General features: G+C 44.5%; 3 protein-coding genes across 9 annotated transcripts in view; 2 read left to right on the forward strand and 1 right to left on the reverse strand.

The window, feature by feature from the left end:
• The window catches only part of LOC118283375 (carbonyl reductase [NADPH] 1-like), a 4,209-nt gene extending 2,272 nt beyond the window's left edge, over nt 1-1,937 (reverse strand). Inside the window, exons 1-3 of one of the 3 annotated variants that reach the window (XM_047335082.1) lie at nt 1,429-1,937; nt 240-354; nt 1-148 (exon numbers count right to left, since the gene is read on the reverse strand). The exon at nt 1-148 is cut by the window's left edge and continues 22 nt beyond it. In XM_047335082.1, the coding sequence (XP_047191038.1) occupies nt 1-148; nt 240-354; nt 1,429-1,570 (405 nt within the window). In that variant the 5' untranslated portion in view covers nt 1,571-1,937. Of the gene's footprint in view, nt 149-239; nt 355-1,281 lie in introns of all 3 variants that reach the window. The other 2 variants (XM_047335084.1, XM_047335083.1) reach the window with 2 other exon arrangements.
• A 1,073-nt stretch (nt 1,938-3,010) lies between these two features.
• Nucleotides 3,011-6,171, forward strand: prorsd1 (prolyl-tRNA synthetase domain containing 1). The gene is made up of 4 exons (XM_035605259.2): nt 3,011-3,149; nt 4,634-4,759; nt 5,037-5,126; nt 5,228-6,171. The coding sequence occupies exons 1-4, from the start codon at nt 3,069-3,071 to the stop codon at nt 5,438-5,440; spliced, it is 510 nt and encodes a 169-aa protein (XP_035461152.2). The 5' UTR covers nt 3,011-3,068; the 3' UTR covers nt 5,441-6,171.
• usp54a (ubiquitin specific peptidase 54a) overlaps nt 3,011-23,118 on the forward strand; it is a 43,570-nt gene continuing 23,462 nt past the window's right edge. For 3 of the 5 annotated variants that reach the window (XM_047335062.1, XM_047335063.1, XM_047335064.1), the window contains exons 1-3: nt 3,011-3,149; nt 8,162-8,532; nt 22,244-23,061. In XM_047335062.1, coding sequence (XP_047191018.1) covers nt 22,873-23,061 — 189 coding nt within the window. In that variant the 5' untranslated portion in view covers nt 3,011-3,149; nt 8,162-8,532; nt 22,244-22,872. Of the gene's footprint in view, nt 3,150-8,161; nt 8,533-16,436; nt 16,593-16,792; nt 16,978-22,243; nt 23,062-23,118 lie in introns of those variants that run through there. The other 2 variants (XM_035605256.2, XM_035605257.2) reach the window with 2 other exon arrangements.

Below are 23,118 nucleotides of genomic sequence, written 5' to 3' on the forward strand. Positions count from 1 at the left end.
ATTGACGAGCACGTCCACGCCTCCGTACTTGTCCTTGAAGAACGCGGCGGCGGCTCTGACGCTGCTCAGGTCGTTGATGTCCAGCTGGTGGAACATGGCCGTCAGTCCGTCCGAGGCCAGAGACGCCGCGGCCTCGCGACCACGACCTCTGCAGCCAGAGCAAAATACATACAGTTACTTTGTATCTCAGCCAATGAGCTCACTGTCTTTATCGTTGTGTCGCCAGGTGAGTTACTCACTCGTCTCTGGCGGTGATGTAAACGTCTCCTTGGAACTGGCCGCACAGAGCTCGGACGATGGCCAGGCCAATGCCCTTGTTACTGCCCGTTACCACGGCAACCTTGGTGGACATGTCTGTACAGACACAGAGAGAGAGAGAGAGAGGGAGAGAGAGAGAGAGAGAGAGAGAGGGAGAGAGAGAGAGAGAGAGAGAGAGAGAGAGAGAGAGAGAGAGAGAGAGAGAGAGAGAGAGAGAGAGGGAGAACGCAAACATTACATACTTTTACAATACACTGGGTAAACACACACACACACACACACACACACACACACACACACACACACACACACACACACACACACACACACACACACACACACACACACACACACACACACACACACACAGAGGTACTGGGCGTGTGTAGCCTGAGTCTTTGTCCAAATAATCTCTGAGTCAGTTTGATACAATCAGAGATTATTATGATGAGTCATGGTGACATGACAGCATTTCCAGAGAGAGAACAGAGACGTTTTCAAATGTCACCTCATGTCCTGCACCTGGAACAGAGTGGAGTTAAGTTCTTAAATATGATTCAGACGTTAATATAAAAGTGCAAGTTTGATTCATCAAGTTGTCAAAGCGACTTTAAAACAGCTAGTGTGTAAAAATGTTTGGCGTGGCGAAGTTGGAAACTGCACCAACCGAAAGAGAACTTCTGGTTTTTATTTTAATTTTAATTTTATCTTCTTCCTTTTTCCCTCTCTTCCCATTTCCAATAATTCTTTAATTAAGTTTGATTCTTTAGTATTACTGTGTGTATGTTACACCACTATGACCCCTGTGCTTTGTTTCCCTTGTCGATGTTTCATGTTGTAACGTCATTTGTTGGCACATGCTTGTTCTGTCTCATTCAATATCACCGACAAAAAAAGGATTATTATTACTATCACATATGTAGGACAGTAAGAGTAAACTGAACTGTATCTTTCAATATCTTCATATTTCGAGACGAGAGGTCGAACAGCATCAAGAGTTTCCTGCTTCGTCGTGAACTTTACCTGAGAGAGCGAGCACCTCTCACCTGAATCCACGCTTGACTTCAAGTTACATAATGATGATTTTCATCCACACAGAAAGCTCCGCACATGATTAGTCAGAAATATGATAGTGAGTAACAAACTGTGTGTGAGTCGGAGGATTCTTACTGTGAGCTGGTGACGTCGTGGAGCTGGAGAGAAGCGAGGGTGCGGGACGAGGAGGAGGAAGAAGAGGAGGAAGAGGAGGAAGAGGAAGAAGAGGGAGGTGCATCAACACAACGTGCGCGTCCCTGTGTGGGATGGATTCCATGTGGATCTCCACTCTGTCACAACCAGGACCTATTAAAAGACGTTGTCCGGTGCTTCCATGTCAGCTCGGTAAAATATAAATCATATTTTTCTATAATTCCACAGCAGCATTATCACAGTCCTGCACAAACACGTTTACTGTGAAGGACAATAATCATTTCATCTTCTTCGTTGACTATTGATTTATTAATATAATTACAGAGTGACATCTTATTGGTCTCTTTGCTTAAAGAGTGAATGTTCAATTCAATTCACAATATTACAGAGAAGAAACGCAACAGTTCCCACAATGAGCAGCACAAACAAAAACCTTCCCTGGAAGTCGTGAAGTTGTTGACGAAACATCTTCCGCGACCGGTTGGTGAGAGAGAGCGAGAGAGGGAGAGAGAGAGAGAGAGAGAGAGAGAGATTCATGTGACATCTGTTGAGTGATGTCATCATGTCAACAGCCCAGAGCAGAGAGGAGTCGTCTGTGACGTTTGTGATGATGATTCCACGACGTCTGTGAAGAAAAGTTCTGAAAAATATCAGGTACTTAAATAGTCAAAGGCTCATTGTTTCGTCAGCGGCAGCCATCTTGGTTGTTTACAAAAGCCGCTTCCTCCTACTACGTCTGGGTTTAAACCCCGCCCACTATCAGGTGATCGGTTGTGAATGAGTTTTGGTCATGTTCTAAAAAAAAAGCAGGAAACCTATCATATTTCTTTTTTTTCATGTATTTGAATGTTTGTTGTTTTTTACGGAAGAGTATTTGGGTCAGGCATAAGAAAAAAATGAGAGTAGGAATATTTTTTTAAATCTTGTATTTCGAGAATAAAGTCGAAATGTCGAGAATAAAGTTGAAATACTATTTCGAGAATAAACTCGAAAATTGTGACCCGGAAGCACTTTTCAGCAACAGCAGACAACCGGATGTTGATGTTTTGTTAGCCAGTTTGCTAAGCCAACGCTAGCTGCTAACCAAGTTGTAAAGGTGCGATATTATCATTGACACGCTGAATCTGGAAGAAACGATGCGGCGACAACAGGTCAACGTGTGTCCTGACACGATAACGTTCAACTGCAAACAACCGTGCATGAATGTTGAGAGGCCGCGCAGTTAGCGAAGCTAGCGTAGCTTTGCTAACGTTAGTTGACGTGGTTGTGTGACAGCTGAGCTGGAACCACAACACGGACGTTTAAGGCTGTTTCAACTTTTATGTCGACATTTCAACTTTATTCCCGAGTTGAATAAATGAATAAGAAATGTTCCCCCTCATTTTCTTTCTTAAGCGTGGCCCTAATACTCTTCCGTAGTTTGTTCTCCAGTGACTCGGAGGAAAACATCGTCTTGTCCAGACGGTGGCGCCACTGACATCAGCTGCAGTAAATACCACCATAGAAGAAGAGTGGTTCTTCTTCGTGGTGCAGCTGTTTCCGTCTGTTGTAGTGCAGAGCACCTCCGTTTCTGTTTCTGTTTGTTTGTGTTTTCATTTATTTTAAAAACAGACTAACCGAAGATGTCGGACGAGCTGCGGTCGGAGCTGCAGACATATCTGGACTCGTTAAACGTGCAGACGAGCTGCGTCGAGCACCCGCCGGTAAAACTCCACAAAACCCACAAATTCTCCTCACATATGTTGCCCATTTACACAATTCTACATCTTTATGCTATTTTATAAAGAAAATCATAACATGGGCAACTGTGGCAGGGAAGAGGAAGACCATGTTGCTTTCTGTTATGATCACATCCCCATTGAATCTCATTGGGATACTACGCATTTTAAAAGTTATTCGAATCCTGTACATTTTATAAACATCGCAAAATATATTGGAAGACAGTTTTGAGTTGTAATGATTTCCCTGTTTTATTCGGCTTTATCCAATAGAAGCAGTGGCACAGACTGTGTCATAGTTCAGCTTTGGGAAGTTGTGCTCTTTCTCTACAAAGTAGACACGTGGGCGAATTAGACAGCTGACAGATGAAGAACAGAAGAGTTGAATTTTGTTGTTATGAATTTGCCGAATTCACCATCGGACCACTTGAAGATGGAATCGTTCGGAAACTTGTTTATTTTTTCGCGTAGTTGTGCGTATCGTCATGGCAACCTCAAAAGTGACGTGTATTTTAAACGGAATCTGGTTTTAAATACAGCAAATGACCTGAAATCGTCTCCTCTCGTAGAAGTCAGTTTCAGAGAAACACCTGCAGGTGGCGCTAGAACACCTCATGTGTTTCCTGCACCTCAACATATAAGTATTACTAAGTATTAATAAGTATTAGGTATTAGAGTTTCAGGGCCACAATGAGGAAAAAAAATGAAAGTGAGACTTCGAGAATAAAGTCAGAATATATCTTCTTCGACTTAATCCTCATAATATTGAATTTTTATCTCGTAAAATTATGACTTTATTCTCATATTATGACTTTTTTCGTGTTACAGGACTACATTATTCTCTTAATATTATGACTTTTTCTCATATATTTACAACTTTATTCTCAAAGTCTCCATTTCTCATTCAATGTGGTTCTAATACTTTCATCGTATTTCCCTAATATAATATTAAATACAATTTAAATTTTTCTAGCAAAATCACGACTTTATTCTCATAAGATTGGGCTTTTTCACATAAATAGATGACTTTATTTTTGTAATAATTCGACTTTATTCTCATAATATTTATACTTTACTTTCTGAAAATGATGACTCTATTCTCATATTATGACTTTTTTCTTGAAAGAGTTTGACTTTATTCTCATAAATTTCATGACTTTATTCTGAAAGTCTAAATTTTTTTTCCCAGTACATAGTATTTCCGTGATATTATATTAAATAAAATCACAAATTTATTCTTGTAATATTCCGACTTTATTCTCCAAGTCTCACTTTAAATTGTAAAAAAAACAAAAACTCTGTCGTATTTTAGTCCAATTGTCCTGCAGCGAAAAATCAACTGGATGAAGCTCAGAGTTTTGTTTCTACTGTAGTTTCTTTGCTAATATAAGTTTTTCCTTCATATATATATATATATATATATATATATATATATATATATATATATATATTCACTTTCCCTCCCGCAGGTGTTCACGGTGGAGGAGATGATGCCTCACCTTCAGGACGTGGGCGGAGCCGTCACTAAAAACCTCTTCCTGAAGGACAAGAAGAAGAAAGGCCTGTGGCTGGTGTCGGCTCGCCACGACCGCCAGGTCAGACCGGCGGCCATTTTACTTTTAAATGTGACATAGTGACCAAATATAAATGTGAATCTTTTCTCCGGACGAGTTTCCTGGACACTGTTAACGTGTGTATATATAACTACAGTTGTAATTAGGAGGTACTAATGCTGCGTTCCATTATTGCCCTAATGGAACGATTAACCCTGAGTTCCCGAGCTCCGAGTTCCGGGGTAATAACGAAACGCAGCATAAAAAGCCTGAGTTCGTCCCGTCCTCGTTCCATGATCCTCTCTTTGTCCGTCCGCAGGTGAACCTCAACGACCTCGCCAAGAAGCTCGGCGTCGGCAGCGGCAACCTGCGCTTCGCGGACGAGGCGGCCATGTTGGAGAAGCTCAAGGTGAGGATCTTCGGTGCGGTGACGAGGTCTCACTGAGGGTCGTGTTCCGTCTAGTGTCGTGGTTCTGTCAAATCACTCGCCGTGTCCCGTCTCCCTCTTAGGTGGGTCAGGGCTGCGCGACCGCCCTCGCTCTGCTCTTCGATAAGGACCGCAGCGTGAGGTTCGTCCTGGACCGGGACCTGGTGGAGGGCGGCCACGAGAGGGTCTACTTCCACCCCATGACCAACACCGCCACCATGGGGCTGCGGCCGGACGACCTGCTGCGCTTCCTCAAGGAGACGGGACACGAACCCATCCTGGAGAGCTTCGAGTAGGACGGGAGGAGGAACCTGGACCTGGACCTGGACCTGGACCTGGGTCGTTAGAACCGGACTGGACCCGGCTGCTGCAGTCGTGTCTCTTGTTGGAACAGAACACGATGACGACCTGCGAAGGCTCGAGCCGAGAGACCTTTTCTGCTTCAAAGATTTGAAAACTTTCAAAAAAGTAAAGAATGTTATAATGAAACACAAAGACTTTTTAAAGTCTGAATTAAGAAAACAAATAGAAGATGCAACATGAATTTAACAGAAAAGTGTTTTTTGTTTTTTTTACTGGTATCATTTGGTTCCAGACAGAAATCATTTGTTCCTATAAAACCGTCAGTGAGGTGAAATGTTTAAGATCCATTTAGAAAGATTATTAGAAATCAGCCTCACCGTTGCTTATTTATTTAGAAGAACAATTAATTGAAAATCTTTTTTTTTTCTGCAACATCTCACTTTTTTTTTCAACAGTTTATTTCTCTGTTACTTTGTAAAACTTTTGTTTCAGTACACAGAAGATCAATTTACTTTCATCCCTGTGGATCTTAATTTTTTTTCCCCCTTTTTTTTTAATTAACCCATAAAGCTCACGTGACTTCAGCTGTGAGAGAAGAAAGACGAGGAAGTTGTCGACCGTGTTGTCGGTAACGAACACTGCAGCCACCAGGGGGCAGCAGCTCACGTTTACGATGTTGCCTTTACACAAAAAAAGTCCAAAAATATATTTTTCACATCTTTTACAACTGTTCTTGGCTTGGCTGTCAAAGTTTTTTGACATAATCTGATGAAACAATATACTGTGAGATTTATTTATATATATATATATATATATATATATATATATATATATATATATATATATATATATATATAACCACACCCACTTAATTAACAAACTGCCACATCTCTTGTGATGTTGCATTGAAGTCCCTTTAACTTCGAATAACACACACACACACACACACACACACACACACACACACACACACACACACACACACACACACAATTCAGCTGCATTATGGGAGCTGTAGGTCAGGGTGTATTTGGACCTTGAACTTTTTAAGATATTAAAGGTATCAAAAGTATCAGAACAAAAGCAACTCGGAGGCTTTCACACACACACACACACACATACAACCCCCCCTCTCTCTCACACTGCATTCCTAATGAGTGTGTATTGTTGCATTGTTGTGTAAAATTAGCAAATGAATCAATGCGACACACAGACACTCGGTTCCCAGGCATTCTTTCACACGCCATGTGTGTGTGAGTGTGTGTGTGTGGATTGCAGGAGCCCCCTCCTCCAGTTTATTATTGTTGTTGTTGTTGTTGCACAGAGACTTTTTGTCGGGGGAAAGTCTCTGTGTGGGAAAATGAACAAAACAAACTATCTGTGCCACTGAAGCAAATCACAAACAACAATATGAGAAGATAGAGACAAAACGTCAGACATGTCATAACTCTTCACAGAACAGCAATCGACTGACTGTGCAGCGGGCACTTTTTTAACGGTGCGTTCACGGCCCTCTTTGTCAGCTCGTTCAGTTTCTGTCATTCTGCTTGTGAAGGTTCCACGTTCCACACAGTTCTCCAGCAACACTTTGTGACGACAGATGATGGATGAAGAGAAAACCCAGCCGCACCTGAACGCACCAACACATTTAGTTAGTGTGAGTAGAAGCTGCTCAAAGCATCTGATCATCTTGTCATCTCGTCGTCCTTGTGATTCAAACCCTCAAACAAATCATTCTTCATCTCCCCCAAAAAACAGCTTTTCCAGTGTGTAAATCTTCGAACTGTGACACAGAGACATGAAACACGACTCAAAACCGCTCAAGTGAACCACGAATAAATCTCCATAAATCCTCTTTGTTATCATACAAAGAAGATGCGTCTCATAAGTCCAGAACTTGCCTGAGACTCGCCAGGTTTTCTTGTTTTCTTCAGATCACAGTGACCCTGTGTGAGAGTTGTCCTAACCTAGGTTAAAAAGAACGGGGCCCACAGCGACAGTGTACTTCCTGTTTACATCATCATGGGAGCTGTAGTTGCAGAGCATCATTTATTAACTCGAGGACGAGCAATAACAATAATTATAACAATATTCTCTCTGGTCTGTGTTTGTCGTCTCTCACCTCTCGCTCTCTATCTGGTTTTCCATCGCTGCAGCTCCGTCACCGAGGCGACGGAGACTGTCTGGTCGCCATGGGGACGGAGCAGAGTCATTAGACGAGTGTGTGTGTGTGTGTGTGTAAACCTGCTGAGACCATCATGACGTAATTGTTTCTCTGCTGAAGAGTCTCTTCACAAAAAGACGGGTCAGCTGGGAGGGGGAGGAGGAGGAGGAGGAGGAGGAGGAGGAGGAAGAAGAGGGGGAGAAAGATGAAGAGGAGGAGGAGGAGGAGGAGGAGGAGGAAGAAGAGGAAGAAGAGGGGGAGAAAGAAGAAGAGGAGGAGGAGGAGGAAGAGGACTAGTGGTTCTACTGGTGGTTCTTTAAAAGTTACTGCAGATTTAGTGAAAACTTTTCTGGTTTTCGTCTCACTTTGTCATGTGACCTTTGATCAGACGTTCTCAAAGGTCAGAGGTCAAAGTGCCCACTGCCCTCAAGGTGCAGGCGCCATGGAGACAAAGAACAGGAATATCACACAACACACTGAATCAATAAATCAATCAGTGTGTGTGTGTGTGTGTGTGTGTGTGTGTGTGTGTGTTGTCACGTGTCTTCAGCCTGGACTCACCTGTCGCCCGCAGTGACCGACTCTTCCCCTTTAAGAGATTCAGGAAGTGCCACGGCTTCCTGGTTCGAGGGGGGCGGCGCCTGGGGAGGGAACAGGTGTGTGTGTGTGTGTGTGTGTGTGTGTGTGTGTGTGTGTGTGTGTGTGTGTGTGTGTGTGTGTGTGTGTGTGTGTGTGTGTGTGTGTGTGCGCTGACAGGGATGATGTCATTCTCCGGCTGAGTCACCTGGGGGACAGAGGGAGGAGGAGGAGGAGGAGACGAGCCGCCTTCATCACTCCTGCGTTTCTGCCCGAGGAGGCGACGGTGCGAGGACGGAGACCTGCAGAGGAGGAGGAGGAGGAGGAAGATGCTGCTGTGACAAGGTGAGAGAGAGACACAGGAGATGAATGACAGAGAGAGAGAGAACGTGTCGCTGCAGAGAAACTTCTGAGTCAAACTCCATTTTCACAAACCCTCTCGTTTCAACGCGTCTCGTTGCTGCGCAGCCGCAGTCCGACTGCAGGTGTCGCGTCTCACCTTTAGCTTCCGAATGTGTGTAGTGTGGACTACATGGCCAGAAGTACACGGACACACACACACACACCCTCTTTTTACATGGTTTGGTTTGAATGAAGCACAAAGTTCTGTGTTTTTGGAGGATTGTTTCTGTAATTTGACGTCATATGAGTGGGAGGAGGAGTGAGGATGATGAGGAAGAGTGAGGATTAGAATGAGGACTGAGGAGGAGTGAGGAAGAGGAGGAGTGAGGATGAGGATGATGAGGAAGAGTGAGGATTAGAATGAGGACTGGGGAGGAGTGAGGAAGAGGAGGAGTGAGGATGAGGATGATGAGGAAGAGTGAGGATTAGAATGAGGACTGGGGAGGAGTGAGGAAGAGGAGGAGTGAGGATGAGGATGATGAGGAAGAGTGAGGATTAGAATGAGGACTGGGGAGGAGTGAGGAAGAGGATGAGGAAGAGTGAGGATTAGAATGAGGACTGAGGAGGAGTGAGGAAGAGGATGAGGAAGAGTGAGGATTAGAATGAGGACTGAGGAGGAGTGAGGAAGAGGAGGAGGAAGAGGATGAGGATGATGAGGAAGAGTGAGGATTAGAATGAGGACTGAGGAGGAGTGAGGAAGAGGAGGAGTGAGGATGAGGATGATGAGGAAGAGTGAGGATTAGAATGAGGACTGAGGAGGAGTGAGGAAGAGGAAGAGGAAGAGTGGGGGTGAGGAGGAGTGAGGATGAAGAGGATGAGGAGGAGTGAGGATGATGAGGAAGAGGAGGAGTGAGGATGATGAGGAAGAGGATGAGGAGTGAGGATGATGAGGAAGAGGATGAGGAGGAGTGAGGATGAGGAAGAGGAAGAGGATGAGGAGGAGTGAGGAAGAGGAGGAGGAAGAGTGGGGGTGAGGAGGATGATGAGGAAGAGGATGAGGAGGAGTGAGGATGAGGAAGAGGATAAGGAGGAGTGAGGATGATGAGGAGGAGTGAGGATGAGGAGGAGGAGTGAGGGATAGTGAGGAAGAGGATGAGGAGGAGTGAGGATGATGACAGTTGACTTGCTGCCTCACAGTTTGTCGTTTCTCCGGCTGTATTTTTTGGTTCATTGGTCAGTTTGGCGTTGACCCTCCCTGGGTCCTGGTCCTGGTTCTGGTTCTTCGTCCTGGTCTTGGTCGGTTTAACTTTGTGTGTTTTTGCAGTGAAATGTATTTTTAACAGTTTACATTTTCCTGTGCAGCATCTTTTCCTTCTTTTCTCTGTAATTATCTCGTTCTTCTCGGCTCATAAATTCCTTCCGTCTTTGCTCTTGTTGGCTTCACACACTTGTAACTCTATTTCTACACTCTGTGTTTTTAATTTTATAAGGTTTGAACTTTGTTTTGGTCAAACTGCAATGTGATTATACTAACTAGTAAAACGGCTGCATTTAAAAAGTTAAAAGTATATAAAAAGGACTATCACTGATAGTATCAGCAGTTAAAGGTACTTCATCATGTGGTGACCTGTCACCTGAGTCACTGATGCGTCAGCTGACTACTTTACAGTCCTGTGGTTCCCAACCTGGGGGTCGGGCCCCTCCGAAGGGTCAGCAGATGAATGTGACGGGAGGAAAGAAGAAAAAATATCTTTCTTTTTTTAAAACGGGGATCGTGATGAGTTGAGCTGTAAAGGTAAATATTTAATGTAAAGACGTCACATGGAGTCTATGTTTGAAGGTGTGTGACGGATAAACAACAGAGAGCAAACAGGTGACACACTCACACACACACACACACACACACACACACACACACACACACACAGAGTGCAGTAAACGACTCATAGGTCCTCCGGGCTGTGTACGTATGTATGTATGTATGTGTGTGTGTGTGTGTGTGTGTGTGTGTGTGTGTGTGTGTGTGTGTGTGTGTGTGCAGCACCATCATATGACTGTGAGAGTAAACAGTACAGGTGTAATGCTGGGACAGGTATGGGTGATGTAATGCAGGAAGTGGAACGTATCCGTGTGATTTATTTTACCGTCGTATAAAACCGATGAGCTCATGTTCCCATTTTCTGCAACTCTACAGTTGAACTTCACCAAATTCCAGAGGAACATTTTTTAAATACTTTTGATAATATTAAAATTACTTTAAAGATCCATATATTTACCTCTGGTACTCAGCGTGTTACTGGAGGATTCCTCTAGAGGGCGCCAGAGAGCTCAGTTTGTAGCGACGTCAACAGTGAACGCGGCCGTCGGGCATCGCCACCAAGAAGTAACGGGTTTGGCATGTTTCCACGTCGATTTATGATGATGATGATGAGGATGATCTGTCTCCACTATGACGTCGGTTTCCTTCTCAACGAAGCAGCTGATTTTGATTTCCGCTAGCGAAGTGAAGGACGTCTAGATGTTGTACAACGACTTGCAGACAGATTTTTTCGCCTAGGACAAGTTCTCTCCCTGTTCGGTGAAGGGAGAACTTAGCATGGAAGCTCGGCTACACAACGTCGCTGCAGTTGACTAGACGTTGTCAACAGAAAAACGTATTCACGCCACATAGAAAAAGACCCTCGACCTATTCAAATCTAAATCAATGTTAGCGTTATGTTAAGAATATTTTCATGTTAATTTCACCTCGCAGAGCACAGGAGTTGCCGGTCCGCTGTTGCCTCGATCGGTTCGTTTGTGTGACTTCTGTAAATTCCGAACTAACAACAGTTTAAACACAAAATAACACGATGAAGCAAACTGACGGAGGGCGGCAGTGGACGGATGCTAAGTTACTGCATCTCGCTTCGAGTCGGAGCGGAAGTCGCTCGCGCTATTGTGAGTTTGATCTATTAGCTTGTTTTTCAAAAAAACGCTGCCCCCTACAGTTCAGGTGCGTATTGCATCTTGTGTACACGTAGCGCCGACACAATTTAAATCAAGTATATCTCTGAGCGAAATTTACTTTTGTGCGATTGATCCTCAACGGTAAAAAAGTTCTGGTGATAAAAATGTCAGCAGGATTAAACTGGTTTATACAGGATGTCTCCCATTCCCAGTAAAGACACACACGCACACACACACACACACACACACACTCGGTAATGAGCAGGAAGCTGCGGCGGGTCGACACAGTTTCCCTCCCGTCCGTGTCGAGCCTCAGACTCTTTGTATTCAAATCACAGCGGCGTTTTGTCTGCGAGCTGAATGAGCGTCGGCGAGTCTTCGCTCTCACTTCGCTGAGCGCTTTGTTCCTCGTCACGGCCGACGGGGACGGCGAGGGACAGCGACCATCAGAAGGGATGGAAGTGACTCAGCGGCGTCCTGGCGGTTCATCACAGTCCGTCGCTCAGTCTCATGAGACGATAGCACAGCGTCAACAGGTTGTCACAGTGAACTACGTCCAAACTTATACCAAACTTATTAAAGGAGAATGCGTTCGTTTATCAGATGAGTTTAACCAGGAGAGCAGAAAAACAACTTCTTTGTCTTTGACGTGTCTCAGAAGTTAAATAGATTCGACTGTTGTGTCTTTTCTTTTCTCTTCTGCATCAAAATAAAAGTCCGACTCCACATCGACTGTACTGTTTTGGAAGATGAAATGCAGTTCTGTCTGCTTTTATTTTGGCGTTGTCCTTTTGTGGCAGAGACACTTTTCGTGCTTCAACTTCCCACTAATCACTGTTGTCTGTGTGCCGTGACCCCCGACCTCTGACCTCTTTTACTAGCTCGCTCGCTCTGCTCGGTCTGAGCGGTCGACACAGAAACAGTTTAAATGTCCCAACGTGGGAAACGTAAAGGAAGGAGTTGTTTTTGTGTCTCTTAGTATTTCTGTTGCACCTTTGCAGCCTTTTTGAATCTCTTTGTGGTCGTTTTGCATCCCTGAGTGGTTGTTTTGCATAACTATGTATTTTTTTGTGTCTGTTTTGTAGTTCTACTGTGTCTTTGATGCCATTTTGCATCCCCTAGGTTGCTTTGCATCTCTCTTTAATTTCTCTGTGGTTGTTGTCATCTCTTTGTGATCATTTTGCGTTACCTTGTACTGGTTTTGTGTCTCTTTGTGTATCTTTTGCATCTTTGAAGCCATTTTTTGTCTCTTTGTAGTGGTTTTGAGTCCCTTACTAGTTGCATCCCTTTGTGGTTGTTTGAGTCTCTTAGTGGTTCTTTTGCACAACTTTGTAATTGTAATGTGTCTCTTTGTAGTTCTAGTTTGTCCTTGCTGCCATTTCGCTTCCCTTCATGGTCGTTTTGCAACTTTTGCAGCCATTTTGAGTCTCTCTGTTGAGTCTCTTTGTGGCCTTGTTGCTTTGTAGTTTTTCATGTTGCGTCTCTCTGCGTCATTTGAAATAGGAAGTGAAATATGACGTGAACCCGACCTCCTGACCTTTGACGGATGTTTCCAGGTCGTCGCTGCGTAGAGAGTGAAACAGACGGTGGATGGAGGTGAAACCCAGTTTTCTGTTGACTCTACCAGATAAACAGTGTGTTGACTCAGACCTGCTCCACACTCCTGGTCCTCGGTGATAAACGCCGTCGCAGCAGCAGCTCGGCTCTCGTTCTGTCGCACTGCAGTGGAACTTCCCAGCGGGGGGTTAAATGTGGCCTCCCGTCTTTTCCACTGCTGGAAACTTCCAAAATATCCTGGTCCGACGTGAGAGAGCCGTTAACTTCCAAACACGGTCGTGATGATGATGATGATGATGTCACAGTTGCAGATAATGACCCATATTTGCATATTTTATTACTTCAGCGAGGGGGAGTAGACAGTAATCTGACATAATTCAAATAAAGAGCATATATTATGTTCTACTTTATAACATATATATTTTTATGTGTTGAAATATGTGTGGACGGGATCTTTAAAGGAAAACTATCAGAGTGGTTGATGTTCTCTCGTACCTTTCAAAAAGAACCTGAGTAAGAGTTTAATTAAACAACTCCAGTTGGAGTTTTTTCTTTTTTTTCCTTTAAAGAATATGAAATGATGGACGAAGGACCAGTGCTGTGATGGTCTCCGTGGTGCCTCTGTAGCTCTGGGGTGTCGTTTTTTTAAGGGAGGGGCAGGTGAGCGATGAAGAGCCCTTAAGAGGAAGATGTATTTTAAGCGTTTCAAGTCTTCATCAGGACATAAAAACTCTAAAAGATGGTCCATAATTAAATCCGCAGGTGATTAATGGAGGAAGTGGAGCACGTTAACGCCTCCAGAAGGAGTCTGACGGTGGTGAAAAGCTGCTTTTCGGTCGATTTGTAGCTTTAAACCGACAGTTGCTCTCACTTTCTACGGCCAAATATTGAAAAATAACCGTAACAAACTTCCCTGCAAACAAAAGGAGCCTCGGCTGGTAAATAACACGACGCATCCAATCCGGCGAAATAAAAGAACCGCGCTGGAGGTGAAGAACGTCTCCCACTTCAGTCCCACTTCAGTCCCAGTCCCAGTTTAATGAAAACCAGGCGGAGGAGTTTTACAGCAGAGGAATGTTTGAGGGCTGAGCTGTGGTTTCGTTTCTGTTCCCCACCCGAGACGCCGCGTCCAGCTCCGGCTCCACAACCAGACAAACTGCCTCTCATGTTTTCTGTTATTTCATCAAGAATCATTCGTTTGTTTTGAACCGCAATTTCGACAGCGGCCCGTTTGTTTCCGTCGCACATATTTCGTTGTTATTACTTGTTTGTTCAGTTCGTCTTCTTGCCAACATCTGTGACGTAGATGTGGTGTTTTACGGGCAGTAATAGACGTGGCGGCGGCGGCAGCAGCAGCAGCAGCAGCAGCAGCAGCAGCAGCAGCAGCGATGGTATCAGCACAGACACTGTGACCCACGTTATCATGGACATGTTGGTCGTTTCTCGGAAGCAGAACCAACTCGCTACGGCTTCTCAAAAGCCGTTTTCAGACACAAACTCGGTACATACACGTGTTAGTGTGGACGGCGATTTAAAAGTGATACGGAGCGAACATGCTCGTCTGGATGGAGATCGATTTTTGTTCTAAAATTCAAAACAAGTGTCAAACACAAGGTTTCACAAAGTAAAAAAAAAAAAAAGGTTATTAGAATATATCAAACCAATATATCAACAAATTGGTCCACGAATATAAATCAAGTCCTTCAAAGGTTCTTGACAATATTTCATATAGAAAACGTAGAAAAAGCGGAAAGAAAAGACAAAACACAACAAATAAAATCCCAAATGAACTTCATCGCATTCAGAACAATAACTACAATTGACTCAAAAAATTCCTTTTCTCTTCTCTTCTCTCAGACTTTCTGGCTAATTGACATGTTTCATATCTAAACAGGCAACTCAGCCTTCGCACACCGTCCATATTTACAAAATAAATATCTTCTTAAGTCTTACAAAACAGACAGTTCACAATCAAAGGAACAGCAGACGTCAAAATGAAACTCAATGTCTGCATCACTTAGACGACGCGTTGGACAAATCAACTAAGACAAAAACTGCTCAAATATGAATTTGAATTTTCGTATTGTTTATAAAAATGAAACTGGTGGTCGTATTAGCGATATTACAATCAAAGTGTTGTATCAATACGGAGTGTTTGCAGTAACTGATAAAGTATTTATCAGTGAGAATGAAATATTTATCTGAATGATTGAATATTTAAACAAGCCTTAATGACCCGTCGTACAGTGTTTTGAACCAGTCCGTTGACTGTGATGAACGTGTTGCTGCTCCTGCAGCGCTGCGCTGCCACGTATCGACCCTGACGTGTTCTCCTCCGCCTCTAACCTGATCAATACCCCGATCCATACGGTCACACACACAGTGGGCTGCTCGCTGCACAGTCAGCGCGCCGCTTTCACTCCTCACCGTTTCTGTTTTCAGACCATGAGAACGTATGGACACGCTGAAGTTATCGATTATAATGTAATGATGTTCCAATGAGCTCTTCATAACGTTATGAGTTACTCAATCATTTTAAAATGTATCCTTTTTTTTAAAGCTTTGTGATCAAATATACAGATAGATAGTTACTTTATTTATCCCAAGCTGGGAAATTCCGGTGTAACAGCAGCACGTTTCACACAGCACATAAAATATATACAATATATACACAAACAATGCAAAAATATACAAATTGCAAAGATATAGAGAATGAGAACGATAAATATAAAGAATTTACATGAATATTAATAGTGGAAATAGTGCACTAGTAGTAGTATGTACATACATCAAATATACCTTGAAATAATAGACTCGTGTGAGCTCTCACAGCCTTAGCTCAGCTTAGCTTAGCTTAGCACAAAGACTGCAAACAAGGGGAAACTGCTAGCCTAGCTCCATCAATAGAGAGGACACGAACTGCGTCTTGTTTATTAGACGGGTGGAGATGCACTAATATGAAAATTGTTGTTTCAGTACCGCTTTAAAAAAAAAAACTGAAACTAAGACTCATAACTTTTTTAGTTTCACTAAACAGCCCTTTGTGTTTAGTGAAATCAATTTACTTTTTATATTATTTTTATTTACGATTTGTTGCATTAAAAAAAAAGAAGTTTCAATATTCAATTTTTTTTTTCTTCAAGGAATCAAACAATCAATGTCCTTCAAATGTCTCTCTTTCACACACACACACACACACACGCACACGCACAGAGACACACACACACACACACGCACACACACACGCACAGAGACACACACACACACACGCACACACACACACACACACGCACTGCAGTTCATTTTGACCAAATCACACGCACGCAGCCACACGCACGCGCGCACACACACACACCACAACAAACACGCGCGCGCGCGCACGTGTCCACGCCGACGCTCGCGCCCGCGCCCCACAGTGCTGCTGCTGCAGGTAGTAGCTCCGCCCCCTTCCTCCGCGCTGCCGTTTTTTAAACCCGCTAACCGCCGCTCGGACCAGACCGGCCTCCCGCACTCGGGCCGCCCGCGACGTGTGCGTGTCCGCCGGCTGCCAGGTCCCCCAGGTGAGCCCCTCTCTCCGCTCCTCTCCTCTCACACACCGCCATGTTGACGCGCGCGTGTGTGTGCGTGTGTGTGTGATGATGATGATGATGATGATGATGATGAACGCATCCGCCGTTAACTCTCCTCCGCCGGCGTCACACCACGTTACAACCGAGCGACGCGCTGCTGCAAAATGCGCAGGAAGAATTCCGCGTGTGAAACTACCGACACTCGTTGACACAAACGAGAGCAACTGCGCACCGGGGGGATGCTCATTGTTCTCCGGGAAGTTTGGCAGGGAAGTGATGTCATGTGGCCCCGGTGCCGTCGTCGCTGTGGAGCGACCGGACTCCGTTTACAAAAGACCGCTTTTAAAGAAGAATATGCTACGATGCTCCTCTTCCGGTATGATCTGTTTCATTCGCCAAGTTATTTGTTTAAAATGTCTTGATTTTATTTTAAATCTCAACTCCCGATGATGTGCACCGCTGCTGTGGGAGAAGGAGCAGGAACGAACAGGAGAAACCAGTTCAGATTAATGGGTGTTTTTTTTAACTATAAGGAGCTTGTGGGGTGGATTAAATGTCAGCCGATTTGAAGATTTGATCATGTTTGATATGAAAAGTGAGTTTATTTTTTACTATGGTGAGCACACGTTGCCCTGTAAGGAAATAAACTTTAAATTTCAAGATTTGTGAATGGAGTTCGGTGCGGTGGGAGGTGTATTGCAGAATGGCTGAACCCTTTTGGATGCTTTGGAATCCTGCTCTTGTATTAATAGTATTAATATACAGTGTGACAGATGAACAGTGTGCAGGTCCTCAGGTCTCATGTGGTCCAGACTCCATCTGCACAAGTTGGTGTGTTTCTAACAACCTGTGGGTCTGAAGCTGAACCTGACTCCTGATGATGCTCCATCACAGTGATCATGCGTCACTTCTCTGAAAAGGAACGTTTTTTGCTGGAAGGTGATGTGGTTGCACAGGAATCTGTTCTGGGGGACAGTTGTTGGGTCAACGTCAGTGCGGTCGCTGAGGTTTTTAATAGAACATTATTCTTGATGAGCAAGTGATGTGTTGAAAGGAGGAGATGGAGGAGGAGGTGGTGGAGGAGGTGGTGGAGGAGATGGAGGAGGAGGAGGTGGTGCAGGAGATGGAAGAGGAGGATGATGAGGTGGTGGAGGAGGAGGAGGAGGAGGAGGAGGAGGTGGTGGAGGAGATGGAGGAAGAAGAGGAGATGGAGGAGGAGGTGGTGGAGGAGGATGATGAGGTGGTGGAGGAGGAGGAGGAGGTGGTGGAGGAGGAGCTCCTCCCAGTCTGGTTGATTTACTGTTGATTCACTCGACTGATGAAAGCGGCTGCTGCTGCTGCTGCTCGTGTGTAAATCCGAACAACGCTGATGATGTGACGATGTGGAAACAACTGAAAGTAACAAAGCTGGGGGGAAAAGTTGTTTGTGACTTGTGACAAAGCTGAAAGAACATCTTTGGAATAACATTAGGGCGATACTGATACTAAGGAGAAGAAAAACATTCCAATGTCGATCAGGTCTGTCAATATATTTATATTTTTAATTGGCATATATATATATATATATATATATATATATATATATAAACAAACTAGACTCCGACCGATATACGGGTTGGCTGATAATATCTGCCAATAGTAAAATGTTTACATTTTAGGTAACATAAATGTAAACATTTAAACTATAGATTAACAAAGAAATCAGAAATACAACCATATATATAGAAACTTGAATTAAGAAAAGGTTAAACATATTTAAAAACATAAATGCTTATTAATTTTCTTTATTGTTTATTCTGTACAATAAAATATTGGTGAACATAAGCGCTGATACTGATGCGTCTGTGAAAGGCTCATATCGACCGATATCATAACCAATTGGTCGGGCTCTAGTGATGACGATGTTGTGCCTCTTCTTCTCATCTGTTATGTTTTAGCAAACCGTAAATTTCTCAGAATGAAAGATAAGTTTGGTTTCACCAAAATCGGTCAGTGAGACCTAAAAACACGTTTCCTATGTTGCAGGATTTGTGTCACTCGCTTCTCTCGCTCGAGGAGAAATATTTGAACGGCTTCTGTCGGAACGTTGTGCAGAAAAAATAATCCGCACATTGATCGACAGTGAGAACAATAAGTTGCCGTCCCGTGTGAGATGGTTTCCTCCGGGTCTCGTTCCTCCGAGTGTCCTTGGCGGAGACGGAGCCGCTCGGACTTCTCCTCCTCCCGGGAGTCTCCATGCAGGCAGAGACGACGAGTCAGAAGCTAATTCCTTCCTTTTCACTGGGTGGAATTAAAGTGACTGAAGTTGCCCCACATTCCCCGAAAACTGTCCGAGGTTATTTCGGTGCGGCGGCGGCGGCGGCTGTGTATTCATGAGCTCCTCTTTTTAAGTCATTAGGCCCCAAATCTGTTTTCCCCCATGCAGACCGACTGCTGCCAACGAGGCCGAGCTCCAGCTCCCGAGCCCAGAAAGCATCTTCTCTGACTCAGTGACTCTCTCAAGAGTTTCACAGAAAAACAAACGGAGCAGCAGCAGATTCATTTTTTTTTAGTCCTTAAATTGAAAAAAAAGTTTTTTTTAAATCTTTTACATGAAAGAATCCTTGAGAATAATAAGTGAAAACTACAAAAAAAACCTGCGTCCTCCTCTCTAACTGTTCCGGGACGATCTGGCGTCACGTGGAGCGATGTCGATCGTTTCCTCTCTGCATCACACTTTTCATTTTTAGAAACATTGACGTCGACATGATGGAAAAACCGATCCCCCCCCCCCCCCCGTATGCTGCTGAGAGACCTGTGGTGAAAAACAACAACAACCTGAAATCATCAATTTGATCTCAAGTCAAGCAGCTGATTCATCGATCGGTTTCAAGACCAAATATAAAGCAAGAAATCAATAAATTCACCTGATGGCTCAAATCAATGCGTCTGGTCCGTGGTTCTGCCGGAACGTTCATCTCTGCTCCTGCGTGGTTCTGTTGCCGTCGGGCCTCGTCCCAGACTTCCCAGCAGCCTCCAGGCTGCACGGAGCGTGTGTGTGTGTGCGTGTGTGTGCGTGTGCGTGTGAGTGCGTGCGAAGCCTCCTGCGACAGACTGGAATTTTGTTATGTAACCAGTTTGACACCAGATCAGCCTCACCAGCAGAGGAAACGACCCCTGAACCAGCGGAAATAATCCCGACTCTGATTGGTCGACCGCAGCCGAACACAAACATTCACCTGGCTCCGGTTCCTTCACTTCTCACGTGTGATTTGTTTTGTTTTCTCTGAACCGTCTCTCACGTATTCTTGATTTGCCAGTTTTTTAATGAACTGGTGTTGATTCGCCCTCTGCTCCTCCTCCATCTTGTTTCTGCTGCGGTGATGGAGGAAGAGACGGTCGACTTGGTGGTTTTTATAAAATGTCGTCGGGACGTTTTCCCATTAAGCTTCTCCACGGACCGGATCCACCAACACTAAAACCATTTCCCCCGTCGGAGAGTCGAACAGCAGATTAAGGAATTAGATTTGTTTCACGAGAGATTTTTTTTTTACTGCAGCAGAGCAGTGAGCAAAGTCAAATGTGTGACAAACCCAGAATGTTCTCGCTCCATGACGAGATGCTCTAACATAGATAGATTCGGGTGTTTGTTTCTCCAGCTCATGTTTTATAGGTTTAGGCGGTTTTGGGAGATTAAACTGTAGATTGTTCACAGCCTTTGTCTCGGACGATATAAAGTTTGTTCATTTGGAGAAGTTGATCTCGAACGAGGAACACGATTTACAGCAAATCCTGAGGAAGCAGAAATCAGACGATGTGCTGTGCTGTGAGGAGTTAACCTCCCTCGTCTCTTCATTACTTGAGTTCGACACACACACACACACACACACACACACACACACACTCTGTTGGCCTCAGGGACTCGGCTGCTCTTCTAAAGTGCTGCCGACCTGCTGCAATTATCAAGACTGATGTTGTTAATGTAAGAGCCTCAGAGAGAAATACATACATATAGACTGTGATGAGCGCGTGCGCGCGCACACACACACAGACAGACGTTGTAATCCTGTGTAGGCAGACGGGGTCTGATCAGGCTAATCCGTCCTCACCTCCCTCTGCTCTGACCTGTCGTTTACCTCTCACCCTCACACACACACACACACACACACACACACACACACACACACACACACACACACACACACACACACACACACACACACTCACTAATTCGTTGAAGTTGTGTTGATTCACCTAAAATTGGACGAAATTCATTTTGACGTTTTACACGTTGTTGATTTTCAGGTGCAAAGGTCAAAGCTCAGGCTTTGTCCCGGTGCGTGCGTGTGTGTGTGGTTGAAGGAGTCTGTCAGCTGATCCCTCTTGTAGTAAACAATCTGCTCCCTGGCGTGTTCAGCCCTAGAGTACACACACGCACACACATTCTGAAGCTCATGCGGAAGCTGCCGTGTCTTTATTATAACTCCTGCAGTTATTCCTGTAATTCACAGTCTGTCACATGACACAACCCTGTAACTCTGTTGTGAAGAGCAAAGTAAATATATATAAACATATATGTATATATGTATATATACACACACATACCATCAGCTGCTTCGTGAGAAGTTCTGCTCTCATCGGTGGCCTGTTAACATATCCATGAAGTTTCTACCTTCCTTCCCAGGCTGTTTTTCCACAAATGAACTCTGGACAACGTCTGAAAAATTGGGGTCCAGACATTTTTTTTCCACAGTTTGACGTTCACTACTTCACATTATATGACAAACGTCAGATGCGTTCACACCAACAGGAACATTTCCAGAACGTTCTGTGGAGTAGAGCAGCAGGAGCCCGGACGTGACAATAACACACACTAGATTGTCTTGCTGTGTTCTCACATGGGCTCATCGGACATTTTCCAGAAATTCCGCATGGGACTGAACAGAACCGGAGAATGTCTCACATACAGCCGCTGAAAAATTTCAGAAAGCCGCTAAACCGTGCCGTCGCCAGGTTTCTGCCTCTGGTGTGTTCTCCGAAGAGTCCCGTCACGTCGGGATGTCCCGTCTGTAGAAATCAATTCTAATCTTATTTTATTCATATTGGTCAAACACTGAAAACACAAGACTCTCTGCTCTGGTGACACACACAAAATACCTCAAACTTTTTCATTAGAATCAGAAAATTAAAGATAATTAGGCAGCCGACTGGATTTAGATGAGAAGTCAACAGACGCTTATGGAGAACTGTGCAGAGACAGAAATAGACGGAGAAGAAGCTGTAAACGCTCCGTGTGGGAGAGAAGAGACTGGATCTGCTGCAGGAGCCTGAAATTATCTCAATCTGAGGCTTTACAAGAGATTTAAATCCAGTTATTATTACAGTTATTACAGTCATTACAGCTCCCACTTTTTTACTGAGTAATGACGGGTTTCCAGAACCGTCCGTCTGCATCCCACTACAGACTTTATCCACGTTTCATTTTGTCATACAGTTTCACAGTGTCGCCAAACAGGACGTTTATCTCAGAGCTCAACTTTGATTCAAAACTCTTTCATATCTTCCCCAACGTGGTCAGCATCACGTTAATTGATTCATTTTGATTTGTGAGTCTGACAGAAGTCTCTGGCTTTGTCTTTCTTCTTCTTCTCCTTCTTCTGCAGATCTTCTGAGCAACGGCGACAGAGCCGAGCTTCCCCTCTGACCTCTGACCCGGTGGCCTCGTTCGTCGGTTCTGGACGGTGTTGAAGAGGAGGAGGACGAGTCTCGACGTCGCGGCTCAGCCGCACGTGTCGCTCGGTGAAAAGGAGGGCAAAGGTCGTCTTCACCTGCGGCAGCACATGCAGACAAAGACGGATGAGACCGGGAAAGTCCTGGATTATCAGGCGGGGGAACCTTTTGGAATCCTTAGAAATACAGCGTAATAAATAAAAACCAAACCTGTGGGATGTCAAGTAAAAACCTGGAGGTTTCAAACGGGTTCAGTGGATATATAATCTTCTGACTTTTACACGGAAGTGGAACACAACATTCCTGGAAATCCTTTTTAAATGCTTTTTGTAAATCTTTTTTTTTTCGCATTTCCTGCAATTTGAAAGTAATGAACCTCAAAGTTATTTCACGTTAAGGAACGTAAACTGAACACTTTCAACTGGAGTAGTTTTCATCGTATTTTTATTCCTCTCGGCCGGAGGAAATGTCTCCGTCTGCCTCGATACGAGAAGGGACGGCGGGGAGTTGATCCTTGCAGGGAGCGCGGTCGAGAGACTAACAAAGGAGAAAGAGAGAGAATATGTCGTGGAAGAGGAACTACTTTGCGTCGGGCGCCGGAGGGAGCGGCGTTGGCAGCGGCGTTGGTGCCGGGCTGGACGGCGGGTTGCAGGGAATCTTGACGCCTCGCACCATGACGTCCATTGCTCCGAGTAAAGGGCTGAGCAACGAGCCGGGACAGAACAGTTGCTTCCTGAACAGCGCCCTGCAGGTACGCACGCACGCACGCACGCACGCACGCACGCACGCACGCACGCACGCACGCACG

The sequence above is a fragment of the Scophthalmus maximus genome, chromosome 10 (assembly GCF_022379125.1).
Source record: "Scophthalmus maximus strain ysfricsl-2021 chromosome 10, ASM2237912v1, whole genome shotgun sequence".
Taxonomy (NCBI): domain Eukaryota; kingdom Metazoa; phylum Chordata; class Actinopteri; order Pleuronectiformes; family Scophthalmidae; genus Scophthalmus; species Scophthalmus maximus.